Source organism: Cyanistes caeruleus, chromosome 12 (genome assembly GCF_971803275.1).
Source record: "Cyanistes caeruleus chromosome 12, bCyaCae1.hap1.1, whole genome shotgun sequence".
In the NCBI taxonomy this organism is placed as follows: domain Eukaryota; kingdom Metazoa; phylum Chordata; class Aves; order Passeriformes; family Paridae; genus Cyanistes; species Cyanistes caeruleus.
Genome location: NC_141712.1, coordinates 15315342 through 15336688, shown reverse-complemented (window position 1 = coordinate 15336688; position 21347 = coordinate 15315342). Strand labels below are relative to the sequence as shown.

At 46.3% G+C, this 21347-nt stretch overlaps 3 protein-coding genes and 2 non-coding genes across 8 annotated transcripts in view; 3 read left to right on the top strand and 2 right to left on the bottom strand.

The window, feature by feature from the left end:
* RSPRY1 (ring finger and SPRY domain containing 1) overlaps positions 1–8093 on the top strand; it is a 35800-nt gene extending 27707 nt beyond the window's left edge. For all 3 annotated transcript variants that reach the window (XM_086847490.1, XM_086847488.1, XM_086847491.1), the window contains exons 13-16: positions 908–1010; positions 2127–2279; positions 4436–4540; positions 5464–8093. In XM_086847490.1, the coding sequence (XP_086703616.1) occupies positions 908–1010; positions 2127–2279; positions 4436–4540; positions 5464–5560 (458 nt within the window). In that variant the 3' untranslated portion in view covers positions 5561–8093. The remainder of the gene's footprint in view (positions 1–907; positions 1011–2126; positions 2280–4435; positions 4541–5463) is intronic.
* A 319-nt stretch (positions 8094–8412) lies between these two features.
* On the top strand, positions 8413–15033 carry ARL2BP (ARF like GTPase 2 binding protein). Its single transcript, XM_086847468.1, has 7 exons — positions 8413–8502; positions 9201–9318; positions 11331–11389; positions 12107–12213; positions 12874–12959; positions 13776–13872; positions 14963–15033. Exons 2-7 carry the CDS (start codon positions 9281–9283, stop codon positions 15023–15025), a joined length of 450 nt encoding a protein of 149 aa, XP_086703594.1. The 5' UTR covers positions 8413–8502; positions 9201–9280; the 3' UTR covers positions 15026–15033.
* Positions 15034–16755: 1722 nt separating this feature from the next.
* On the bottom strand, positions 16756–19868 carry PLLP (plasmolipin). 2 transcript variants are annotated; one of them, XM_086847467.1, is made up of 4 exons: positions 19729–19868; positions 17941–18114; positions 17453–17572; positions 16756–17373 (listed from the first exon to the last, which is right to left on the bottom strand). In XM_086847467.1, exons 1-4 carry the CDS (start codon positions 19786–19788, stop codon positions 17260–17262), a joined length of 468 nt encoding a protein of 155 aa, XP_086703593.1. In that variant the 5' UTR covers positions 19789–19868; the 3' UTR covers positions 16756–17259. The 2 variants fall into 2 exon arrangements, with proteins under 2 accessions (XP_086703593.1, XP_086703592.1); XM_086847466.1 differs by lacking the exon at positions 19729–19868 and adding an exon at positions 19401–19547.
* Positions 19869–20415: 547 nt separating this feature from the next.
* On the top strand, positions 20416–20498 carry TRNAL-CAG (transfer RNA leucine (anticodon CAG)). Its single transcript has one exon. It is a non-coding gene; the product is annotated as a tRNA-Leu (tRNA).
* A 135-nt stretch (positions 20499–20633) lies between these two features.
* On the bottom strand, positions 20634–20716 carry TRNAL-CAG (transfer RNA leucine (anticodon CAG)). The gene has a single exon. It is a non-coding gene; the product is annotated as a tRNA-Leu (tRNA).
* Positions 20717–21347: the final 631 nt, after the last annotated feature.

Sequence of the window (21347 nt, the reverse complement as noted above, 5' to 3'; positions counted from 1 at the left end):
CTGAGGATCATAAAGGTTTAATAATTACTGTGTCTTAAAGAGTGATTTAAATGAGCACAGTGGGCACTACAATCTTGTTCCCCAGTCTGTGTAAAGAGACTCCTGTTGCTTAAACATTTTTTCTTTTCAAATGCAGAGTGAAAATCATAGCACCAATTAACATTGGACATTTAATCATTAGACTTTTTTCCACTTGTTTGTAGTTGTACACAACAGGGTTGAAATCTTCCTTTCTGGGTTAAAAGAGTTGTTTTAGAGAAGGAGGAAAAACTTTGATCTCTGAATTAGACTTTTTTTTTTCTTTTTTAAGGAGGAGTTGCACTGTCTTGCTTACTTTAAATTCTTGGATAACTACTTGGACAGCAAAGTTCTGTTCTTGATCTCAGCTTTGAAATCTTGGTAGGATTCTGTGCATGCCATGCTTGTGTGAACTGTGCCGCCTTCTCTTCTATTAAAATTTTCCCCCAAGGATGGCTAAATTAAAACACCTCTTAAAAATAAATAGCACAAGCATATTGGAAACTTTTCCTCAGAACACCCACTTGCTAAAGTCTATTTTCAACAGGTGTAAAATAGCCAAGGAGTGACAGAGTGCAGCTTTCTTCTGGCTTTGGCAAAAACTCTGCAATACTTTTACAACTATGTAGTATTAATGCTCTGGCAGACTAGAATACTTAATTTTTTTACTGTTTTCTCCTGGGTGTTTTGGTTTGGGTTGGTTTTTTGGTTGTTTTTTTTTTTTTAGTTACTGTCTGTATCAATGTTTCTTCTGTTGTGCTTTTGCAAACAGTTCCTTTTAAGTAAGACAACTCACAGTGACATGTATGATACTTGAAACAATAACTGTTTCAGCTGTTGACATTTAACAGAAGTGAAATCTTTAAATTATTTTTGTTTTGCATGTAAGGAGACACAATAGGATTTCTACTAGATTTGCAAGAAAAGCAAATGATCTTCTATTTAAATGGAAACCAGCTTCCTGCTGAGAAGCAAGTATTTTCATCTGCTGTGTAAGTATCTGCTCATTTGGAAGGACATGACCTCTGTGTATAATTGTTTTAATTATATGAAGAGTTTTCAATTTGAGATGTAAATTCATATTTACTTACCTGAAGCCATCATCAAGCAAGTTTCCCTGTTGAAAGTTGCTTAGAAATCAGTAAGAAGGATATAATTTTACAGGTGGATTTCAGGTCCCAAAATAAATACTTTGGACTTTCCAAAGGTATGTTGAGCTCAGTGTTTTATACTGTCAAATTAGCATAGCATTAAAATAGAATGAGGCTGCAGCAAAGATGAACAATTTTTTGGTGCCTGAGGAATTTATCTTCTGAAAAATGAAGCCTATCTTGGAAATGTTGGAGCGGGCTTGTTAACTGACTGCCATCCACTGGGGCCAGCTCCTGGAGCAGCATATTGAATATTCATCAGAGGATGTCTCTTGGTAGCATTGCAGGCAGGTGTTGGGCTTATTTTGCCAGCTGTTGTTAAAATTAACACATGGTGAACTCCTCTAACTCCCATAGGGAAGTTCAGCCTTCTACTTCAGAAAAGATAAGCTGGTGTAATAGTTGAGAAGGCAGCTTCCTATGCAGCTTAATTAAACATTACAGTACTTTCTCAGTTATTCCTACCAGGCTAATAATTTCATCCATGTTTTCTCCTCAAAATAAAGTTCAAGATGCAGGCAAAGAGGGGTTCAGTTTTAAGAGCTGCTGAGTATCTTCTTTGTTCAGCTTTTTGTGCTCTGTTCCTTGAGTATGGAATTGATAAACTTGAGTGCTTGTTAGAACTTGGGCTATTACTGAACTTTGGTCCATCCAGTAAATTTGAGAGGTGATAGTTGTGTTTTTAAAAGTGTTACTAATCCTAGTTGTACAGTAGGCAACCTTTATTGGCTGACTCAGTGAGAAATTCAGATAAATCCCAATAGTAATTCAGTAGCTGAGAGCTAAACAAGGTAAGTATGTGCAGCTGCAATTTGATGCTCTCCCAGTTAGCTGCAAAACACTGGTATTAAACTTCTCTCTGTCTCAGGGGGTTTATCTTCAAATGCTAATAGTAACATGTCTGAAAGCTCTTGTGTTATTTAAGCCATTCTAAAATGCCTGTTCACCATGTTGCAGATCGGGGTTTTTTGCTGCAGCAAGTTTCATGTCCTATCAACAATGCGAGTTCAACTTTGGGGCAAAACCCTTCAAGTACCCACCATCAATGAAGTTTAGTACCTTCAATGATCATGCCTTTCTGACAGCAGAAGAGAAAATAATTTTGCCCAGGTAATCCTCCTACCTTTTGTGTTTGCATGCAGAGAAATAAAATGCTTCACGTCAGAGTTGGAAAGTTTTGCTTTGGACTCGGCAAAATTAACTTTTTATGGGGTCATACTTCCATAGGTTCCCCTTCTAAAAGGATGAAACGATAGGCTGCAGTGCAATTTCGTCAGTAGGGCAGGAGATATGTAACCAAAATCTATTAAATTAAAATATGCTTTTTAATATTAAGCTAAATTAAAATTAACTAGTACCACACAGTAAGCTGTTTTAGCAGAAGTACCTTCTGCCATCTAAGGATTATTAGGTTGATTGAGTAGGTATAGTGTTAATTAAAAAAATATGTCCTATTTAAAATTGACCTAATTTGTGGTGCTGGCAGCATGGAGGTGCTGAATGATTGTAAGTCTTGAAATTATCCTTTTCTGCTCCTGATGAAAATTTTCCCATTTTTGAATGACAGTACTGACAAAGGTTACTCAAATTTAGAAGTGGTTTCCCGCTTAAATATTATTCAACCCAGATAGAAACAGATCTGGATACATTCTTCTTTAGCTTTCACCAAACTTCTGGCAGGAATGAAAACTAATAGCTCAACTGATTCAAGTTACTAGTAATAAAATAACTTAATGGAAAACAAGCAGTAACAGTGTACAGTGTAATCTATGTGGTTTACCCTGGATTTCCAGCTTTGTCTGAAGACGGCCCTCAGACCAGTGCTGATGTATGTGACTGAAATAATCTTAAACTGCAACTAATTAAGTGGGGGCTGGTTTGTTGGAAGGGGGTACCCCTGGCTGTAATAAAATTCAGAGACTGGTTTTGAACTATCTAGCTTTGATCAAGTGTATTTGAAATACTTAAGTATCTTAGTGTTTAAAAAGAAAAGGAAAAAAAAAACCCACCTTATTTCTGGGTTAGAGTCACACATTGGCAGAGTTTGAGGCTTGGGATATTGTATAAACATGGAGAAAATGAAATGCAACTTGCAAAATCATTTTGCTTACTTATGGCTAGAGGAAAATATTTCTGCTTGTGACTGCAGTTGCTTTAAGTGAGAGTCTGATGTAGTCTTTAAGATGATCTGTTGGATACAAACTTGTTACCCTCCCTTTTCAAATTAGTGTTCTTCTGTCTTGGTTGTATCCCACACTGGATGAGAGGTTTGTAGTTTCTGGCTGATGTTCAGGTGGGATTGATGTCGTTCTGGCACTGCTCTTGCAATGTTCAGGCAATATCTGTGAGAACTGTTACAAGATTGTGCCAAAAGATGAGAGACAAACTGGGGGAAACTGGTTTCCTGTAGATGCCTGACTGGTGAAACTTGGCCTCCTGTTTTACAGACTCTTCATTATGCAATAGCATTGAAAGGCTCCATTCAAGGTTGGACACTGTTGTTCTTTGTGTAAACAAAGATCATCCCTGCCCTACAGCCTGAACTGCTTGGAAATGATAAGCCAATCCTAAATGAAAAGATAGCTTTGATCATCTTAAAGGGATAGGAGATAAGGCAAAGATGTGTATGATTAGACCCTAATTATCCATCACAGGATTTAACATAAACTCATGAAGAGTTGTGCAAATTCAGTGCATCTGGTGTTGGGGCAAGACACATCACCCTGCCATTGAATAGTTGTGATGGGTGTTGTGTGTGTTCCAGGTGGGAAATGTCTTATTTCATCAAATGAGGGATTTTTACCTATTTTCTCTCTTGTGGCTGTCACCATACTGGGATGTTGATTTAATCCTCAGTTTTTATTCTTTGAAACTGTGTTAGAGCATTATAGGGTTTCTGTTTGTGAGGGTTTGTGAGGTTTATTTCTTTGGGTTTTTTTTTTTCCTTAGCTCCTGAAAGTACCTAGGTACAAAAGAACAATTTCTTTAAGTGTTTAGCTGTGGGAACTAGGAGAACTAGGAGAATTGTTATTTAATCCCCTCTTTGTCCCTTTCTGACAGACCAGAACAGGGAATCAGACTGATTTGCAGGTCTCTGGGTGTCTTAAGCCTTTTTTTGTGTGCAGTTGTGATCTATGTTTATCAGCAGTGTGGTGTAGCACTGCTACAAGTGTTATGTTGGCCTTGATGCAATCCTCAGAATAGTTTTTAATTTATTGCTTTGAGCCAATCTAATGTTTGGGGGGTCTGTCTCTGTCTCCCTTCAGACACAGACGCCTGGCTTTGCTGAAGCAAGTGAGTATCAGAGAGAACTGCTGCACACTTTGCTGTGATGAGGTAGCAGACACAGAACTCAGGCCGTGTGGACACAGGTAAAACCTTAAAAAAAACCAAATCAAAAGAAATAGGAAAATGTGTGTGTGATGTACTGCTTAGATGAGGCCACACGCAGTCCCTGCTCATCTCAATTGACTCCCCAGGATAAGGAAATAACCTTCCTTCCTTTTAAGGATGTGATGTGTAGAGGTTAAAGTATTCCCACTATTCCACTCAGCCTAGACCTGAGCAGATTGAACCCTTAATTGTGTGTGTATTTGGGGAAGTACAGAGGCTACACCTGTGTGGTGCCCTGGGCTACTGATTCTTATTTCCCTGATGTCAAAGGCATTACTGATTAGTACTTTAAACTGGTGCATGTGGGATCACATGAGGAGAGCAGAAAATTCATAATATACTCATTAAATGTTCAACAAATGGATTGTGTTAAGTCACAAATTCCTCTAAAAGCTAAAAATGAAACAGCAGTATGAGTTACACCATACTAGCACTTTCCTGCCTTTAAGCAGCCTCCTAGGAAATGAATCCAGTTAAGTAAAATTCTTTAGAGTTTTAGAGCACTCATGGAAGGAGTCTTGCCATGTGTCTAGATGCTGGAAAGTTAAAAAGAGTTTGTGCCTGGTGTGTGCCAACAAGAAGTGGAGAAGTTGCTGCAGGGCACTGGGGCTGCTGCTCTCCAGACCAGAGTGAGTGCTAGGATTAATGAGCACAGGGAAGTGGGATCCCAACCAACTGCAGGAGCAGCTGGAAGATGCTGAGCAGCAGGACCTCCTCTCAAAGTCTGTAAAAGGATCCACAACACCTGACTTGCAATGCATAATCTCCACACTGAGTGACTTAAATTGAATGTGCCTCTGGCAGGCTGACTAAACTGCTTAGTGCTTGTATTATTTTGTTGTTGATGATTAGTTTTTCGTACTGTAAAAGCAGGCATTAACTGGTTTTTCTTCTCCTTCAGTGACCTGTGCATGGAGTGTGCCTTGCAACTGGAGACCTGCCCTTTGTGTCGACAGGAAATACAGACCCGAGTCAGACAGATCTCTCACATTTCATGACACACGTGGAGAAACACCACAGACTTGTTTTTAATGAACTCCAACCAATACTGAAAGGGGAAAGCATCTCTAACCAGTCTTTATGCACATAGAACCATAGCCACGGCCAGATTTCATGCTAACCTGTAATCTGTTTATTTTAAAACCGAAATCTTTAATAAGCTCTTTCCAGCTGCCAGCGATGGGAGCTGGTTTCAGCAGTCAGGAGCTATGGCTATTGGTTCCTCCGAGCAAGAGCAGAGGGAGTTGTCTCTTCTTCCCCTTTTCCTTCTCGCCTGTCGCAAGTGCTGAAAAAATTTGCACTGGAAGTACACATACAATGCATTTTAGAAAAAAAGAGAAAATAAGTATTTCCTAAAACAGGGCCGTGCTGTCTTGTGCTCGAAAGTCTATTTTTGGCAGAAGTCAGTACTAAAAAGAGAATGCCAATGTTTTCCTGTTTAATGTAGCCTCCTGCTGGTCAGAGACTCTGTATTTTCCGATATTAAACTGCTCAAAGACTGAATCTGTACACAGACTGATTTGAAAAGACAGTGTGGAGACTGTAGAGAAACTCACAGGTTTTAATAACTTGGTGATTCCAAAGAATGTTCTGATTTGTTTTTAAATGTTGAAAGATCAGTGGTATTTTCAAGTACATAATGTTTCTGATGCTTTTAACTTCCGTACCCACATTTTTTTGTGAGGTTATAATTTTCAGGAGGTATTCTTAACTAATTATAATGCTGGACTGGAATTAATTTGATATTCTGGGTATTTTTTAAGGTATCATCAAACACCTTTTTTAATCAGTGTTGTTTTTGAAAGTTAGCTCAATTTTTCCAAAGTGAATATATCTTAAAATATTAGAGGAGAATTCTGGACCAGTTTATTTAAAACAAGGTTATTTGGATAGCAATTTCAGTCTTATTCTTAACTCCTTAAAAATGCACCTTGCTTGCCACGTGTCTGTCCTGCTCTGAGCAGGTTTGGGGCCACACTTCCTATTTTTGGTAGGGATCATACAGTGGGAATCTCTGCTCCACTTTAATTACACATTTGTGATGTTTGTATGTTCAGGATGCACTTCAGTAGGCAGCTCTTGATTTTTACTAGGTTTCTACAAGGAATCAGGGTTCACAGCTGGTGTCAGTGAAGTAGCACAAAAATCGGTGGGGTTCTGCTTATTTTGCACCAACTGAGGATATGACTCGGTCTCTTCCAAGTCTTGCAATGGTTCATTTTTTTAAAGTATCTGTATAGTAGAACTTTACTAATTCACACACAACTTAGACCAAAACCATCCCACTTCTTGGCAGTGATTCAGCAGCAGAGGCTGTTGTAGTGAATTCTCATGGTATGATGTAGCTTATTTTTAAAATCATTTATTATCTTTATTTTACTATGAAGTATTAGCAATGCAGAGCTGAGGCTGCTTCTTACTGCTGAGCACTCTGGCTTCCTACAGACCTCAGTAGGAGCTGAGAGCTCTGAACCCAGCTCTCCAGCAGCTCCTTTCACCTTCTGCCTTTGCTAACTCAAGGGTGCTGAACTTCATCCAGAGGTGTGTGAATTAGGAAAGTTCTGTCCATCGTTTTCACGTTGACTTTTGTCCAAATGTAGACTGAATCCAGCAGCAGAGAGCTAGTTAGTGTTTTTGCTAAAATACGGATTCTCTTCCACCTTGGATGCCTGGTGTGATTAAAGTCAGACTGGCAAATCTGTGCCACAGGGATCTCATTTCTTCACTGACTGTACTTTACAATGTTTTGCTGTATTCATGTTTTCAGTCAGGGCCGAGTTCCTTCCAGCTCCGTGTTCAGTGAGGAAACGTGACCACCATCACTGCCACAAGGGTGTCAGAAATTTGGAATCACTTGAAGTGAACTTTTAAGCGCTTCCAAATGCAATGATAGGTTTTTATCCCTAAGGTATGAAGTTACAAATCATACTTTAGGGAAGAGGTGGGACAGAACCATTTTGAACTCTGCCTTAATAGAGTCTAGTAATTTCAGGGCTTTGGTTTCCCTGGCCAGGATAAACTGAGGTAAAATTTTCAGAAGTGCCTAGGACTCCTAATTTGTCAGCTGCTGTATGAGATTAAGGTCTTCAGGCATCTAGGCATCTGCTATCCCCTTGGAATGCAGGTGACCTTAGAGCCTTGCTGCCTTTGTGGACATGGGACTAAGCGTCTATGTTCTTTATGGAAATTATGTGAATGCTTTGGAAAATTTTGCCCCAGACCGTCTTCCATGCAGCTGGTGCTGGGCAGAGGAAGGCAGCGGTGGCGGAGGAGGGAGCTGTGTTGCAGAGAACTGTCCTGTTCATTTCACAAAGGGAAGGACTGTACACTTGGACTGGCTTTGTGCCGCCATCCACGCCGGGGACAGGTTTGTCCAGCTGGATTCTCCATGAGCAGTGCGCTGTCACCTCGCTCCCTGCACGCCCCATGGCTTTGGGGACAGGCATGGGACGTGGCGACTCCACAGGCCCTCACAGGGGGAAGTGAATTGTAGCAAAGTTGTCCATTCAACAATAAAAACATCCTGAAGGCTGTCTGTTGTTCTTTAATTCCTTTTCGGCTGAGCGCTCGTGTGGGACATTCGCGCCGGGGGTGCCCAGGGCATCGCGCTGGTCGCTGGGCTGCAGCAGCTGGGGGCTGTCCCCAACCTTTGAAGCTCTGCTCTCTGATGGGAAATGCGCTTTACCAGCGCCATTAATAAGAACATAACGCCGTCTCCCTGTCCACTGCTCAGGCCCGGCCCGGTGCAGGACACACTGCCCAGCCCGCCATGGCGGCGCCGCCTTCCCGCGCGGCCCCCGCCGGGCTCTGATTGGGCGAGAGGCGCGGGGGCGGGCCCAGCGGGCCGGAGCCGCGCTGTGATTGGCTGCGCGCGGGGCGGAAGAGCGCGTTCCCCAGGAGACGGCCCGAGGGGAGGGGGCGCCGCGCCGGCCTGAGGGCGGTGGGTGCGGGCGGGGGCCGCGGTCACGGGAACGGGGGGCAGCCGCTGCTTTGTGGGGACAGGGAGGGTGATGGCCCTCCCCTGCATCCCTTTGAGGAGAGGGAGGGAGTGAGGCGAGCTGGGTGCCTGGGGAGGGACAGGGCTTGAGGGCTGTGCCCCCCCCCTCGCCGGGCTGAGGATGGGGAGGCGAGGGAGGCGCTCAGCCCCTGCCGTGCTCGCGGTGATGCCCCGGGACGGCTCCGAGGGCCGGCGGTGGGTGAAGCCCAGCGGGAGCAGCGGGTTCCCATCGCCGGCGGCCCCGGGGTGCCGTGTGCCCGCTCCCCGACACCTGCTCGCAGCCACGGGCCCAGCGGCCGGCCGGGACACAGCCCCTGCCAGCCTGGTCTGGGACACGCCTTTATCTTGTCCGGCTTTAGTTCTGTAATTGTCACTCATAGATGTTTCAGGAGAAAATATGTAGAAGTGCCCAAAACCCCTTTATTGGGACTGGTTGATTTTGAGCCTGTTCTCTGAATAGGCAGAGAAAGTTTCTAGATTATTTGGGTTGTTGCAGAAAAAAGAATATAAATTTTGGAAGAATGTGATGTTGGAATTCCTGTGTTTAAGAATTAAAATTTATCTACTGATTTGCTCTTTGGGAAATGTGTGGCAGCTTAGCAATTGAATTTGTATTAACACTAAGTCATATTATTCCCTAGCACTTTGGTCAAAAAGAAGAAATAACCACTAACAGCTGAAACATACAGATTGTCTCTTCCACTCTGGCTAGGCAGGAACAATGGAGACATCTGATGGAGAAAGTTTGGGTGTAGCCACGTGAGTATGCTACATTCTCATGTGTCAGATTTTAAATAAGCTAATTGCTAATTAAAATATCTTGATAAGAATATAACTACAGGAATGAATTTACACCACACCGTTTAGCAGATTCTGCCTCCTAGGAGAACAAAGGTGCAGAATGCAAAGCTGCAAGAGGGAATAACATCAGTGCAGAGTTGAGGTGAAGTCAAACTAAATATGCTCAGGGTAGCTCTGCTGAGGAATCAAAGCAAGCCTTCTTAGGCTGGAAATTGCTTTTTCTGGTGTTCATTTTAAATTCAGAATTTATCCTTTTCAAGAATGTTTGTTGTCTTATGTTGCTGATCCTGAGAGGAGACTCTTCCTCTGTGTTTGAGTGTGCTTCTAAAACTGGGCCCACTCACAGGTGATCTCAACCAGATTTCACATTGGCAGATGCTAAGATGCTGCTTCACCCCACAGATGTCTGTTATACTCTCCTAAGAGTTGTGAGAGAAGGAGATGTGTGACTGTGCCTCTGTCATGCGTGGATTTAACTCAGCCTCAGACTCTGAACAACAGCCTATGCCAGGCTGCCTCAGCAGCACAGTGTGCTGGCCCAAAATGGGTATTATGAGGTGACAGGGAATTAAAACCACAGGTTTGGTGAGCTCGTGTCTCTGTAGGTGTGTGGATAAAGAGATTCTTTTGGAGCAGTTAAAATTCCATTATTTGCACAGACTTAAACCATGGTTTAAATGAACACTTTAATTAAATTAGCACTGTTAGGATACGCTGTAAAACTAGCAGTAGCATGTATTTGGAGGGGGAAAAAGAGTGGAAATGATCCGTAGCAAAGTCGGCGCTGAGCTGCCCCACTGCCGGCCCTGTGCCGCCCTCTCGCGGGCTGCCCCGGGCCTTGGCTCCGCTCATCTCCCAGCAGCAGGAATCTTGTTGCTAGGATATCGCTCACTGAGCAGACGCCTTTTTAAATCAAAGATCTCTTAATTTTTCCTGATCAGAACGAGCCTGATTATAGTTAAACTGTCGGCTAAACTGCTATTGGATTGATTTCACTGGAGTATTCTCTAACAGCAAAGTAACTTTAATGAGCTTCTCAAAACTTAGTCTGAAGGGCTGTCCTGTTCTGTTTACTGATGAGAAAGAGACATTCAATTGAATTTAAATGGTGCTTTCACTGATTGAAGCGAATTTTTTTCTTAAAGACAAATGTCCCTGTTTCTTTGAGACTTCTTTCCCTCATGTGTGAGAAAAGTTTGTCTTTCATCCCTTAGAGAAAATAGGAAGAGTTCGTCTCACAGTGAAGATGAGCTGTGAATGCCAAAGACATCCTGTGGATTATTTACTGTGTCTGAACATGTTGCACAGTAATAGATCCAGACTCCTGATGCTGCCACCAAAGATTTATTCCCTGGATAAATTCAGATCCATAATGGTGTTTAATATTTGGTCATGATAGAATAACCTTAGGAGATTATCCCATTTATTTGGATCATGTAAGGATGTTTCTTGCATAAGAAAAATATTTAAGTTTCTTCAGTTATGTAATACTTGTGTATACATTCGGTTTAAGTTGTTCCACAAGACCAAATATTTCAAAATATTCTCTAGAGTGTCTGCAGGTCTGTGATCACCTTGTGCAGGGAAGAGAAGGGAAACTGGTAACAGCTGGGATTTGTGGGTTGGAAAAGGCTTAATTTGCTGTTCTAATTACACCCTTTACATTCTTTTGCACCAGAACTAGAATTACCTTGACGGTAATGCCAGAAAAACAACATTTATTCTTTCTTGCAATTAGGCACCTTACTGGGAGGAAATAGAATAGAGGCCTGATGACAATCTCTGTGGAGCAGTCTTCTCATCAGTGCCATGGATTATTTTGTAGGTTGAAACTAGGAAGTTTTTCAATTATCTTGTAATTACTGGGTTTATTTGTACTTAGGCTTTTGTTAACACTTTTTAATTTTAACTTTAATTTCTGCTGTGGTGAAAATATATATTTATGCAATCCTGTCTTCCTTTGCTTTCAGCTCCACCACTTCTGATGAGTTTGATGCAGTTGTTGGCTATCTGGAGGATATCATAATGGGTAAGGTCTGCAAGTAGGTACAGACAACAACAGGGCTACTAAACACGTTTCCAGCTGCTCTTCTGCTAATTAGCCAACATACAGAGCTCCTGCTTGCTTCATGGAAGAGAGATGCAGATTCTAGAGCCTCAGTTGCCTAGTAATGCAGTTGAATCTGGAGAAATGCTAGCTAAACTAATTTGGTGTCAGAGTTTGGAAAGCTGCGACTGGTGTCCTTTACCAGTCTTTATAAAGAAACTTTTTAGTTAAACCTGTTCTGGGAATTCCATGGTGACCTGCCATGTTTATTTTTACTCTTATTTTCTTCCACAACTGGAAAAAAATTATTTGGCAATTGAAAATTTAACCTGGGGGTTTCACTAATATTTTTAAATTCAAAGAAAAAAGAACTTACTTTGAGTTTTTGTAGGGAAGAGATATTCACTTAAAAAATACAGATGTTTTGCTGACATTAGAGCCAGAACAAAAGAGGTTCAGAATAAATAACTATTAATAAATGTAGAGCAGGAGGACTGTGTTGGTAATATTTCACCAGCAGCCTCTGTCTTCTTGCAGATGGGTCAGAAGTGGTGCTTTGGCAGCAGCTGTGGTGCTGATGTGATGAAGTCTGCACGTGTGCAGGGCTCTGTGGTTACAGCAGGGAAGCAGAGGACCAGTGAATGTGGGGTTTGTGTTACAGAAAGAATGACTAATTCGTGCTTTTCTGTTATGGCCCAGATGATGATTTCCAGTTAATACAGAGGAATTTTTTGGAGAAGCACTACCAGGAGTTTGATGACTCAGAAGAAAACAAGCTTGTCTATACAGACATCTTTAATGAATATGTAAGATACCTTTCCCAATTTTTCATATGTATTGCTTTTTTTTTTTTTTTATATGTAGTTCTCCCTTTATAAAAGACTGGGCTTACATGGAGCAGATCCCAACATGTTTCTGTCTCCTTCAGAGCACAGCTATGATCTGTGAGCAAGAAAAGCTTTTTCTCAAGCTTTAGGTTCCTTTCCCATTGTTTCACACAACATTTTCTAGGGATATTTTGGAAGTTGTGTAGCTCTCTTGAATAGAAATTTAGCCAAGTGCTGTAGTAAAGAACAGTTTAGCATGTGTGCAAACAAAGTTTCTTCTTTTCCAGTTGTATTATTTCTTGTATTGGATAATTCAATCACATTCTTCATGCAAACCATAATCAAGAAATTAGACCAGTCTACTATTCAGTACCATTAAATGAGTCGGAAAAATATTTGTTACTAGATACAAATAGTCAGTGTTTGTTCTCCCCAAGATCCCCAGCAAAAAATGTGCAGCTCTGTGCCTCAGGGCTGGTGTGAGACCAGAACCAGCAACACCCACTGAGGAATCTGCAGTTGTGCCTAGTGAGGATCATGCAGAGTGTCAAGAAGGTGTCAGTGTAAGGATGCTGTTTGAAATCTGCTTCTGAAATCTGTTGTGTTCTTACTGGGGTGGTTTGTCTGGGTTTTTTTCAGATCTCTTTAGTAGAGAAATACATTGAAGAGAAGTTGCTTGATCGGATTCGTGGGTTTGATATGGTTGCTTTCACAGTGTCATTGCAGTAAGTCTCTGCTTTGCTTTTGGTTGAGGAGTGGCTTATGTGCCACTCAGTTCTTTTTATCTAGATTAAAGCTTAGGTTTGGCTGTTCTCCCTTTAGACAATGGTTCCATTTTAACTCAAAAAAATAAGTGTTCATGCAGGTAGTGGCTGACCGCTTTTCCTGCCTTCAGCATGTCCTGCTACTCTAAATTTCTGAATTGTCATGCTGAAATATATTGTTTGAAGGGGTAGGAAGAGAAATCAGAATGAGAACACTGAAGGATTTTCATATTTCTTGTCACTTCGAAGCCAGACCCTTGAGAGGCTGGGTCTTGTTTATCTCTTCCAGGCACTTCAGTAGCCTGGTGGTGTTTTGATCATGAGGTTAAATTCCTTTACTTCAGTTTCTGTATAGAGCATTCAGAGAAGAGTTTGGTTTGTGTTCAGCTTTTGCATTGGTCATTTTACCTTAACCAGATTCCTGAAGAGCTGTCATTTAGATCACTGGCTTTCCCCTTGAATAAGAAAATCAAGTGTATTTGGGAACTGAGTATCATAAAATATTTGCATCTGTTTAATTTTTAATTTTTCTTAAATAAACAGGTCTGGTTTTCAAGGACTGATATGATATTCATAGGTCTTGGATTTAAATAAATGTCATAATGTATTTGGATTGGAAATACTTCATGGTAATAGTTGGCTGAAGTTTTGCTATACGATAACCTGCAATAACATTCTTGTTTAAATACTGATACTGTTCTACTTGTCCTTTTTGACCTTGTACCATTTTAAAAAAACAACTTTTTCTCACACAATTTTCTCATTCCCCATCTGTAGACAACACAAAGATGAAATGCCAGGTGATATATTTGATCTGCTTCTCACATTTACAGACTTTCTGGCTTTCAAAGAAATGTTCTTGGAATACAGAGCTGTGAGTATATCACATTGTTTATTTTCAATGACACAGTGGCTCTTGGTTTTGTGTAGCTCCCCCTGAGAGTGCTAAAGGAAAAGTTACTATCACAGTATTTAATCAAAGACTGTAACAGAGTCAAAAGAAAAATTACTTCACCAAGTGTCTTTTTGAACTCGAAGTGCACATTTAATAATTTCTAGAAAACATGAATGAAGCTGGCATGTGGAGCAGCTCTTCCTGCTGTTGTGAACTTCCTGCGTTTGTGAACGTTGTTTTCCAAATGAACAGAAGGGAACACTTTTTCACTGTGACAGTCTCTGAGCACTGTGACAGTTACCTTGCCCAGAGAGATTGCAGAGTCTCCATCCTTGGAGATACTCTAAAGTTGTCTGGACACAGTCCTGAGTGACCATGCTTGAGTGTGGGGTTTGGCCCAGATGACCTCCAGAGATCCCTTTCCATCTTGGCCATTCTGACTCTATAGTATCTTCTTTTATTTTTTATTCATTTATTTTAGTCTTTACAAAATTAGCTTTTTAAACCTCTTTCATTTGTTTTCTCCTCCTCTCTGGAGGAATAAACAAAAGTGCTAAGATTTTTGGATGAGGTTTTTACTAGCAAAATGAAAATCAGTGCTCTCCAGTGTCGGTCCAGTCCTGTTTGACAAGGAGCAAAAGAGTCACAGTTGTGGTTTTGCCCCTACCCCTTCCCCATCCCTGTGAATTTTGTGGAAATGGGGACAAGCTGAAGAGAAAGAGTCAGTCTTTCAGCAGCACGAGGAGTTTCAGTTGGGATTTGTAGATTGGGGTCTCCAAGAGGCAAACGACAGGAGCCAGATTTCAGTAGATCCCTGAGCCCCTGGCACAGCATTCCTGACCAGGTGCAAGCAAGATTGCTCTGACATGGGCAGACACTGACAGCCCCCTCACCCCTGGGATTCCTGCACAATCTGCTTGGGTTCACATTCAGTCGCAGATGCTCAAGTAACATGTAATTTTATATTGGTTTGATGCAGCAGAGAATGTACTGCCTGTTTCATTTTTTTAAATGCTTCTTCCAAATCATCGTGGAGTCACAGATTTCTTTTTTTCCCCCATGTTTCTAGGAAAAAGAAGGTCGAAGTCTGGATTTAAGCAGTGCATTAGTGGTGACTTCATTAAACCATTAAACAAGTCATTCTGAAGGGAGTTCTGTTGTATTTTAAGCAAGGTCTGTTCGAATTTCAGAGGTGAAAGGCAGCGATTCCCGAGAGACGGCCGGGGCAGAGGGGCAGGGACTCAGCTCCACGGCGGCTGGAAGGGAGGTGGGTGTGCGGTGGGGCAGGGCCAGGACTGTGGGTCCCTCTCCAGGGGGTGAAATCAAAGCTTTCTGGAAATTTCTATACCCTTTTACAAAGTGGATGGACAAGACTGTGAGACATAGTCTTCCTTTCCCCAGCTCTACCCAAACTTCTCTTTACGTGTCTGCCAGGATCTTCCTAGAAGCTGCCGTGGTTTTCTGGGCAGTTTTCTGCAGTGCCCAGCAGCTGCTGCTGCTGCTGCAGGGAGCCTTTTGCACTCTGATATAAAGTGCCTGAGCTGCAGTTTGAGCTCCTTGTTCTTTGTTCTGTCTCTGCTGAACACAGAGAACAGTTTATTCCGTCTGTTCCTGCAGCACCATTGCTTAACTGGAAATCATCCAGTTCCACCCCCCTGCCATGGGCAGGGACACCTTCCACTAGACCAGGTTGCTGATAATCCCAGTGTGGCCATCTGGCAGTAAAAGATGCTCAGTTCTCAGGGATGTGGTTATAACTGAGAAGTCAGTGTGTGCAGGGAAGTAGTTTACCAAGGCAAAATTCATGCTGATCAGCCATCAGCTGCTTTTTAAGAACAGCACATCATTTCTTTGGTCACATCCTTCCCAGAGAGATGCAGTTTCTGGTGCCTCGGTTGTCCTGTGATGCACTTGAATCTGGATAAATGCTAAATTAATTTGGAATGTGTCAGAGTTTGGAAGGCTGAGACTAGTATCTTTCATCAGTGTTTATAAATGAACCTTTTATTTAGACCTGTTCTGTGAAATTCAGTAGTGATCTCCCATGTTAATTTTTATTAATTTTATTTTTTAAATTTTCTTACTGTTCCTGTTATATATATATATATATATATGTCTATATATTCATAATTGTGGAAATTTGACCCTTGATTTACTCACTGACAAGCAAATAAAGGCGGATCTGTCATGGGCCAATGCCATGTGTCCAGTTCCTTTTCAGTTCTCACCTTCCATCAATGCAGTTCCACTTCCTGATCCTGCCTCTGCAGACAACCTGGGAAAACTTTTCCCATGTAGAGCATGCAGTAAGATTTGCAGTGTAGCTCACCACACACCAGTTTTTGAACTCACTGAATCTACTTTTACTACCTTATTCAAGGAGGGTGTGAATGGAAAAGCTGCTCTGCCTGGCTGGGCATCACTTCTTGTTCTGACAAACACCCAGAAGGTGAATTTGTGGTCTGCAGCACAGGGGAGCAGCGTGGTTCTTCCCTTTCCCGAGGCGCTGATCCTGCCCGTGTTCCCAGAGCAGACTTGATTGTTATTTCTGAAAATGACCTGCAGCTAATGGGCAGAATTAGCTTGCTGGTTAATTAGGTGTACTCAGGAGTGTGTGGTGCTGAGCCAGATCAAAGCCTTGGCACCTGGTTTGTGTTCTTGTGGTCCTGGATGCACACTCTGAGCGTGTGTGTGCATAGAGAGGTGAACCCTGTGGACTTGTTCCTTCCATAGCCCAAGTGAGCCAAAACCCACATGGAGTGGGAAGGAACAGCCAGCTCTGCAGTGACATCTCTGCTGTCCCTCACAGCTCTGTGTGCTGCCTCCTCACAAGACAAGTTTTCTCATGACAGACTCCAGTGCTGAGTTTAGGAATGTTTTTATTTAAAGCATAAAATTTATATTCAAATTGTTAGAAATCAATACAAGAGCAGTTATGACTGCTTCCTTTGCTTCCCTTCCTGTCTTCCAGCTCTGCCACTGTTTCTGCATCCTGTTAATTGCATTACTTACACTGTAGCTGTGAATGAGCAGAGAGGGGAGCCTGGGCTTGGGTTAGTGAATTTTAGTGTTGGACTGTGCCAGTTTGGCTGAGCCCCCTGAGTGGAGCTGCTGCAGCAAGGATCCGGATGACCCCCGGGGAGGAGCAGGAGCTGCGGCCCCAGCGAGTCCGTGTCCTTCAGTGGCGATGCCGGGGAACGATGATGGGAGCATCACCGGAATCCACAGGGCAGCATCCACGAGAGCCGGTGCTGACCTCTGCTGCCAGCACAGGCTGGTCCAAAACGAGCCACGTTCTGCGTGGTGGCACACGAGGCTCCAAGCCACCAAGCCTGGCACAAGCTGGCCCGGGCTTTGCCGTGCTCCTCAGGCGTGCTCAGTCACTTGGCTGGTGGCCGCGTTGCTGCCGAGCCCTTTCCAGGCGCGGAAGCTGAAGAAAGTGCTCACCGCGTAGGTGATCATGGTGACACAGGCGAAGAACTGGAAGAGGAGCACATCCCACGCGTGACCACGGCGGCTGCCCCCGCCCCTCGGCCCTCCCCTGCCCGCCGCTACTCACGGAGGCGGCGGCTCTGCGGTTGTAGTCCCACTGCCGCCAGGACGTGGGCTGCACCGCGGCCGCGCACGTCACGAAGGCGGTGATGTACAGCACGGTGGCCACGGCGTTGTAGATCATCAGCTGCGGAAAGCAAAGGAGAACCTGAGCTCTGGGCTCAGGCTCGTGCGTGCTGGGGAGAGGCAGGAGCAAAAGGCTCGGGTTCGCATTCCTCCCCGTTCCCTAGAGAACACACTGAATGCTCCCCGGCTTGTGCTGGCCGGTTCTCGGATGACACCGCAACTGCAGCAGCTGGTGGCTGCAAGTTTCTGATTTGAGCATTTTCCAATCAATTCAAGGGCAGAATGAAACAATGTCACTGTGCAAAGTGCAGGGGACTCGGCTCCATCCAAGAAGAGACAAACCTTCCCAGACTATCTTTCCCAGACTATCTTTCCAAGGTGTTTCCCTCTTGGGAACCCACCCCCCCTCATTCCCTCTCAGCTACGCACCACGAGGGGCCAAGGGATCATGTAGAACTTCTGATGAAGCTGCAGGAGGTAAGTCACGAAGAAAAGGAGTGTTAGTATCCAGAAGAAGAGGGACACGAACATCACCCAGCCGTATGCCGCATGGAGGTGGTACGTTGTGGCAGCGATGAGAGACCACACCAGTAAACCGAGCACCTGTGGGGGGAGATGGGGAGCGTGTTCAGGGGCTGGTTCCTGCAGGAGGAACACAAAGCATCGCCCACAAGCACAGACACACCAGCACCAACAGCAGCTGGGTTCCCTTCACTCCAGGAAAGCACACTCGGCAGGAGAAGGGCGCCTTGGAAAGCCGCTGTGCCTCTGTGCAAGCCCGCAGCGCTCATTGTCATGGAAGAAACACAACAGCCTTTGTCCTGCCCGCGTCCAACGCCCTGCTGCTCGGCTGCCCCGACAATGCCTCCTTGTCTGTCACGTCCATTTCTAACACTCGTGATCGCAAAATATGTGCTGGGGAGAAGCATGTAGAGGGGACTCCTGCAGGAGTGGGAGGTGGCATGTGTGAGCTGCCCCGCTCCGGCTGCTGGCGGAGGAAAGCAGGTTCAGCAGCCTGGCCTGAGCAAGGGGCTGCAGAGGTGGGACCTGCAGAGCTGTGAAGTCTTTGCTGCTGTTCTGCCATCTCTTTCCTGACGCTCCTGCGAGGCATCCCCTGCAGCATCCTTCCCGGCCCCTTCCCTGAGCGTTTGTCCCTGTGTCACCACCGGCTCAGCCGTGCCCAGGGGCTGGAATCTGGAGCCAGGTCTGTGCCAGCTGTTTCACAGTGGCTGCTCAGGGCACATCCCGAGGAGAGGGGAGCAGCGAACAGGGGGCGGCACCTTGGGCAGCTCACAAGCGGCCCAGAACGCAGCTGAACACCCATCCCCGTGCATTCATGTGGTACCCGCGGCCCCGGGGACAACACCAGAGGGAGAGATTATTGTGGTTGCCTCCGATGCTGAAGCAATGGGGAGGTGATGCTGCTGCTCATTTGATGGTGCAAGGACCCTCGGGCTCCTCTGAGAGCAGCCGCCAAAGCCTGGAAGGACAACCTGGAGAGCTGAGAGTGTTCCCAGGAGCGTGAGAGCCTCAGGAGCAACCCCAGCACACCTCACCTGGAGTCACTGGGCTTCGCACACCCCCCGAGCCACTGGCTGTGCCCTGCGGAGGTGCCCGCACGGATCAGCCCGTGCCAGGCACTGGGAACCGCCCGGCGCTGAGCGGAGTCACACGGGGTGTGGGGACAAGAACCCGACTTTTCCTCTGGCTTTGCGGAGGAAAGCAGGAGAGAGGGGGCTGCACTGTCTTAGGCTTGGGGATTAATTAGGCTTAGCGGAGATGGGGTCGGAGTGGCAGCCAAAGAGAAGCCGGGCTGTTTCCAGCTGAAGAAAAGCACCAAAGGGGGTGATGCCCTCCCCGCTCCGCCGCGTTCCCTCCCCGGTACTCACGGCCTGGGCGCCCATCAGCCCCCCGAGCGGCGAGAGCAAGAAGGAGCCGTCCAGGCCCGGGGGGGAGCCCGGGGAGGCGCTCCGGGAGCGCGCGGCACCGGGCAGCCCCGCCATGGCCCCGGCACGGCCCCGGCACGGCCCCGGCACGGCCCCTCCGCGGGCGGGGCGCGGGAGGCTCCGGGGCGGCCGGGCTGAGCCCCGCGCCTGCCCCCGCCCCGCCGCCCCCGGGCATGCGGCGGAGCCTCGGCCCGGCCCCGCGCTCCCGGTGTCCCCGTGTCCCCGTAGCGGGTCCCGCCGTGCCGGCCCCCGCTCCCGGGTCACCGCGAACCTTCTGCGCGGCCGTGTCCTGCTCCTGCTCACCGGGGACATTCGGTGGCCCCCGGCGCATCCTGGTGTCCGGCGTAGTTCCTCTGCGGGGGCCGGGCGACACGCATCTCCTTGTTAAATCCTGGAATAATTTGGGTTGGACGTGATCTTAAAGCGCCTCGTTCCAACCTCCTGCCATGCAGCGACACATTCCACTAGAGCAGGTTGCTCCAAGTCCCTGGCTTTGAACACTTCCAGGGATGGGGCAGCTTCTTCGGGCAATCTGCGCAGTGCCTCATCACCCTCCGCTCCAGGAGATTCCTGTCAGCCCGTATCTCGGGCTTGTCCAAGTCCCTCTGGGCGGCAGCAGGACCCTCTGGACTATCAGCCGCTGCTCCTGGTTTGTGCCCAGGGCGGCCCGGGCCCCGTCACGCAGGTGGTTAATGCGGACCATGGCACAGGGCTGATCCCGGGGCTGATCCCGGGGCTGATCCCGGGGCTGATCCCGGGGCCGATCCCGGGGCCGATCCCGGGGCCGATCCCGGGGCTGATCCCGGGGCCGATCCCGGGGCCGATCCCGGGGCTGATCCCGGGGCTGATCCCGGGGCTGATCCCGGGGCTGATCCCGGGGCTGATCCCGGTGTCCCGGCAGGATCGCTCGCCTGGGATCTGGGATGGGGCGCGGCTGCCAGAGAGAGCAGGGCGGCAGGTCAGGATGGCCGAGCGGTCTAAGGCGCTGCGTTCAGGTCGCAGTCTCCCCTGGAGGCGTGGGTTCGAATCCCACTTCTGACAGCTCCTTTTTGCGCCGCCCGGCTGCCGCTTTTAGCTGGGGAAGGCGGGCGGGAATAAAAAGCCGACAGCGGAGCAAAGGCGCGCGACTAAAAGTAATTAACTAATTAACTACAGCGAGCGTAGGGCAAAAAGTGCTGTCAGAAGTGGGATTCGAACCCACGCCTCCAGGGGAGACTGCGACCTGAACGCAGCGCCTTAGACCGCTCGGCCATCCTGACACCGCTGGGCGCCCCTTGCGGCCCGTGCTACACTTGAGGGTATTGTGTGAACGTTCCGTGAGCTCGGTCACCCCCGGCTCCGAGCACCTCCCCGGACAGCTTCTTCCAGAGCCCGACCACCCTCTGAGTGAAGAACCTTCTCCTAACATCCAGCCTAAACCTCCGCTGGCACAGCTTCAGCTGTTGTCTCGGGTCCTGTCACCGGTCACAGACAGCAGCGATCAGCGCTGCCCCTCTGCTGCCCCTCCCGAGGAAGCTGCAGCCCACAATGAGCTCTGCCCTCAGTCTCCTCCTCTCCACGTTGAACAAGACAAATGCCCTGAGCCGCTCCTCACGTGGCTTCCCCTCTAGACCCTTCACCAACCTCATGGCCTCCTTTGGATGCTCTGTTACAGTTTTAGGTATGTCTTGTCCTATGGTGCCCAAATCTGCTCCCAGAACTCGAGGTGGGGCTGCATCAGCACAGAGCGGAGTGGGACTACCACCTCCCCATCCTGCAGCTGCATTCAACATTCCCAGTTCAACCCAAAAATGTGATGGTTGAGGCATAGCTGATTTTTTTGCTGCATATGTTTGCTTGAGACTAATAGCTCTAATCCAACCTGAAACCAGGAACTTTGGCAGGTGGAAT

What these genes read in the sequence shown, in the direction of transcription:
- ARL2BP (XM_086847468.1), top strand. Translation starts at nt 9,281, where the DNA reads ATGGAGACATCTGATGGAGAAAGTTTGGGTGTAGCCAC. An exon ending in TCTGGAGGATATCATAATGG is followed by an intron (nt 11,390 to 12,106) that starts GTAAGGTCTGCA and finishes GTTATGGCCCAG; the next exon opens with ATGATGATTTCCAGTTAATA. An exon ending in TGTTCTTGGAATACAGAGCT is followed by an intron (nt 13,873 to 14,962) that starts GTGAGTATATCA and finishes CCATGTTTCTAG; the next exon opens with GAAAAAGAAGGTCGAAGTCT.
- PLLP (XM_086847466.1), bottom strand. Translation starts at nt 19,514, where the DNA reads ATGGCGGGGCTGCCCGGTGCCGCGCGCTCCCGGAGCGCCTCCCCGGGC. An exon ending in GGCTGATGGGCGCCCAGGCC is followed by an intron (nt 18,115 to 19,400) that starts GTGAGTACCGGG and finishes CTCCCCCCACAG; the next exon opens with GTGCTCGGTTTACTGGTGTG. An exon ending in TGATCCCTTGGCCCCTCGTG is followed by an intron (nt 17,573 to 17,940) that starts GTGCGTAGCTGA and finishes TGCTTTCCGCAG; the next exon opens with CTGATGATCTACAACGCCGT.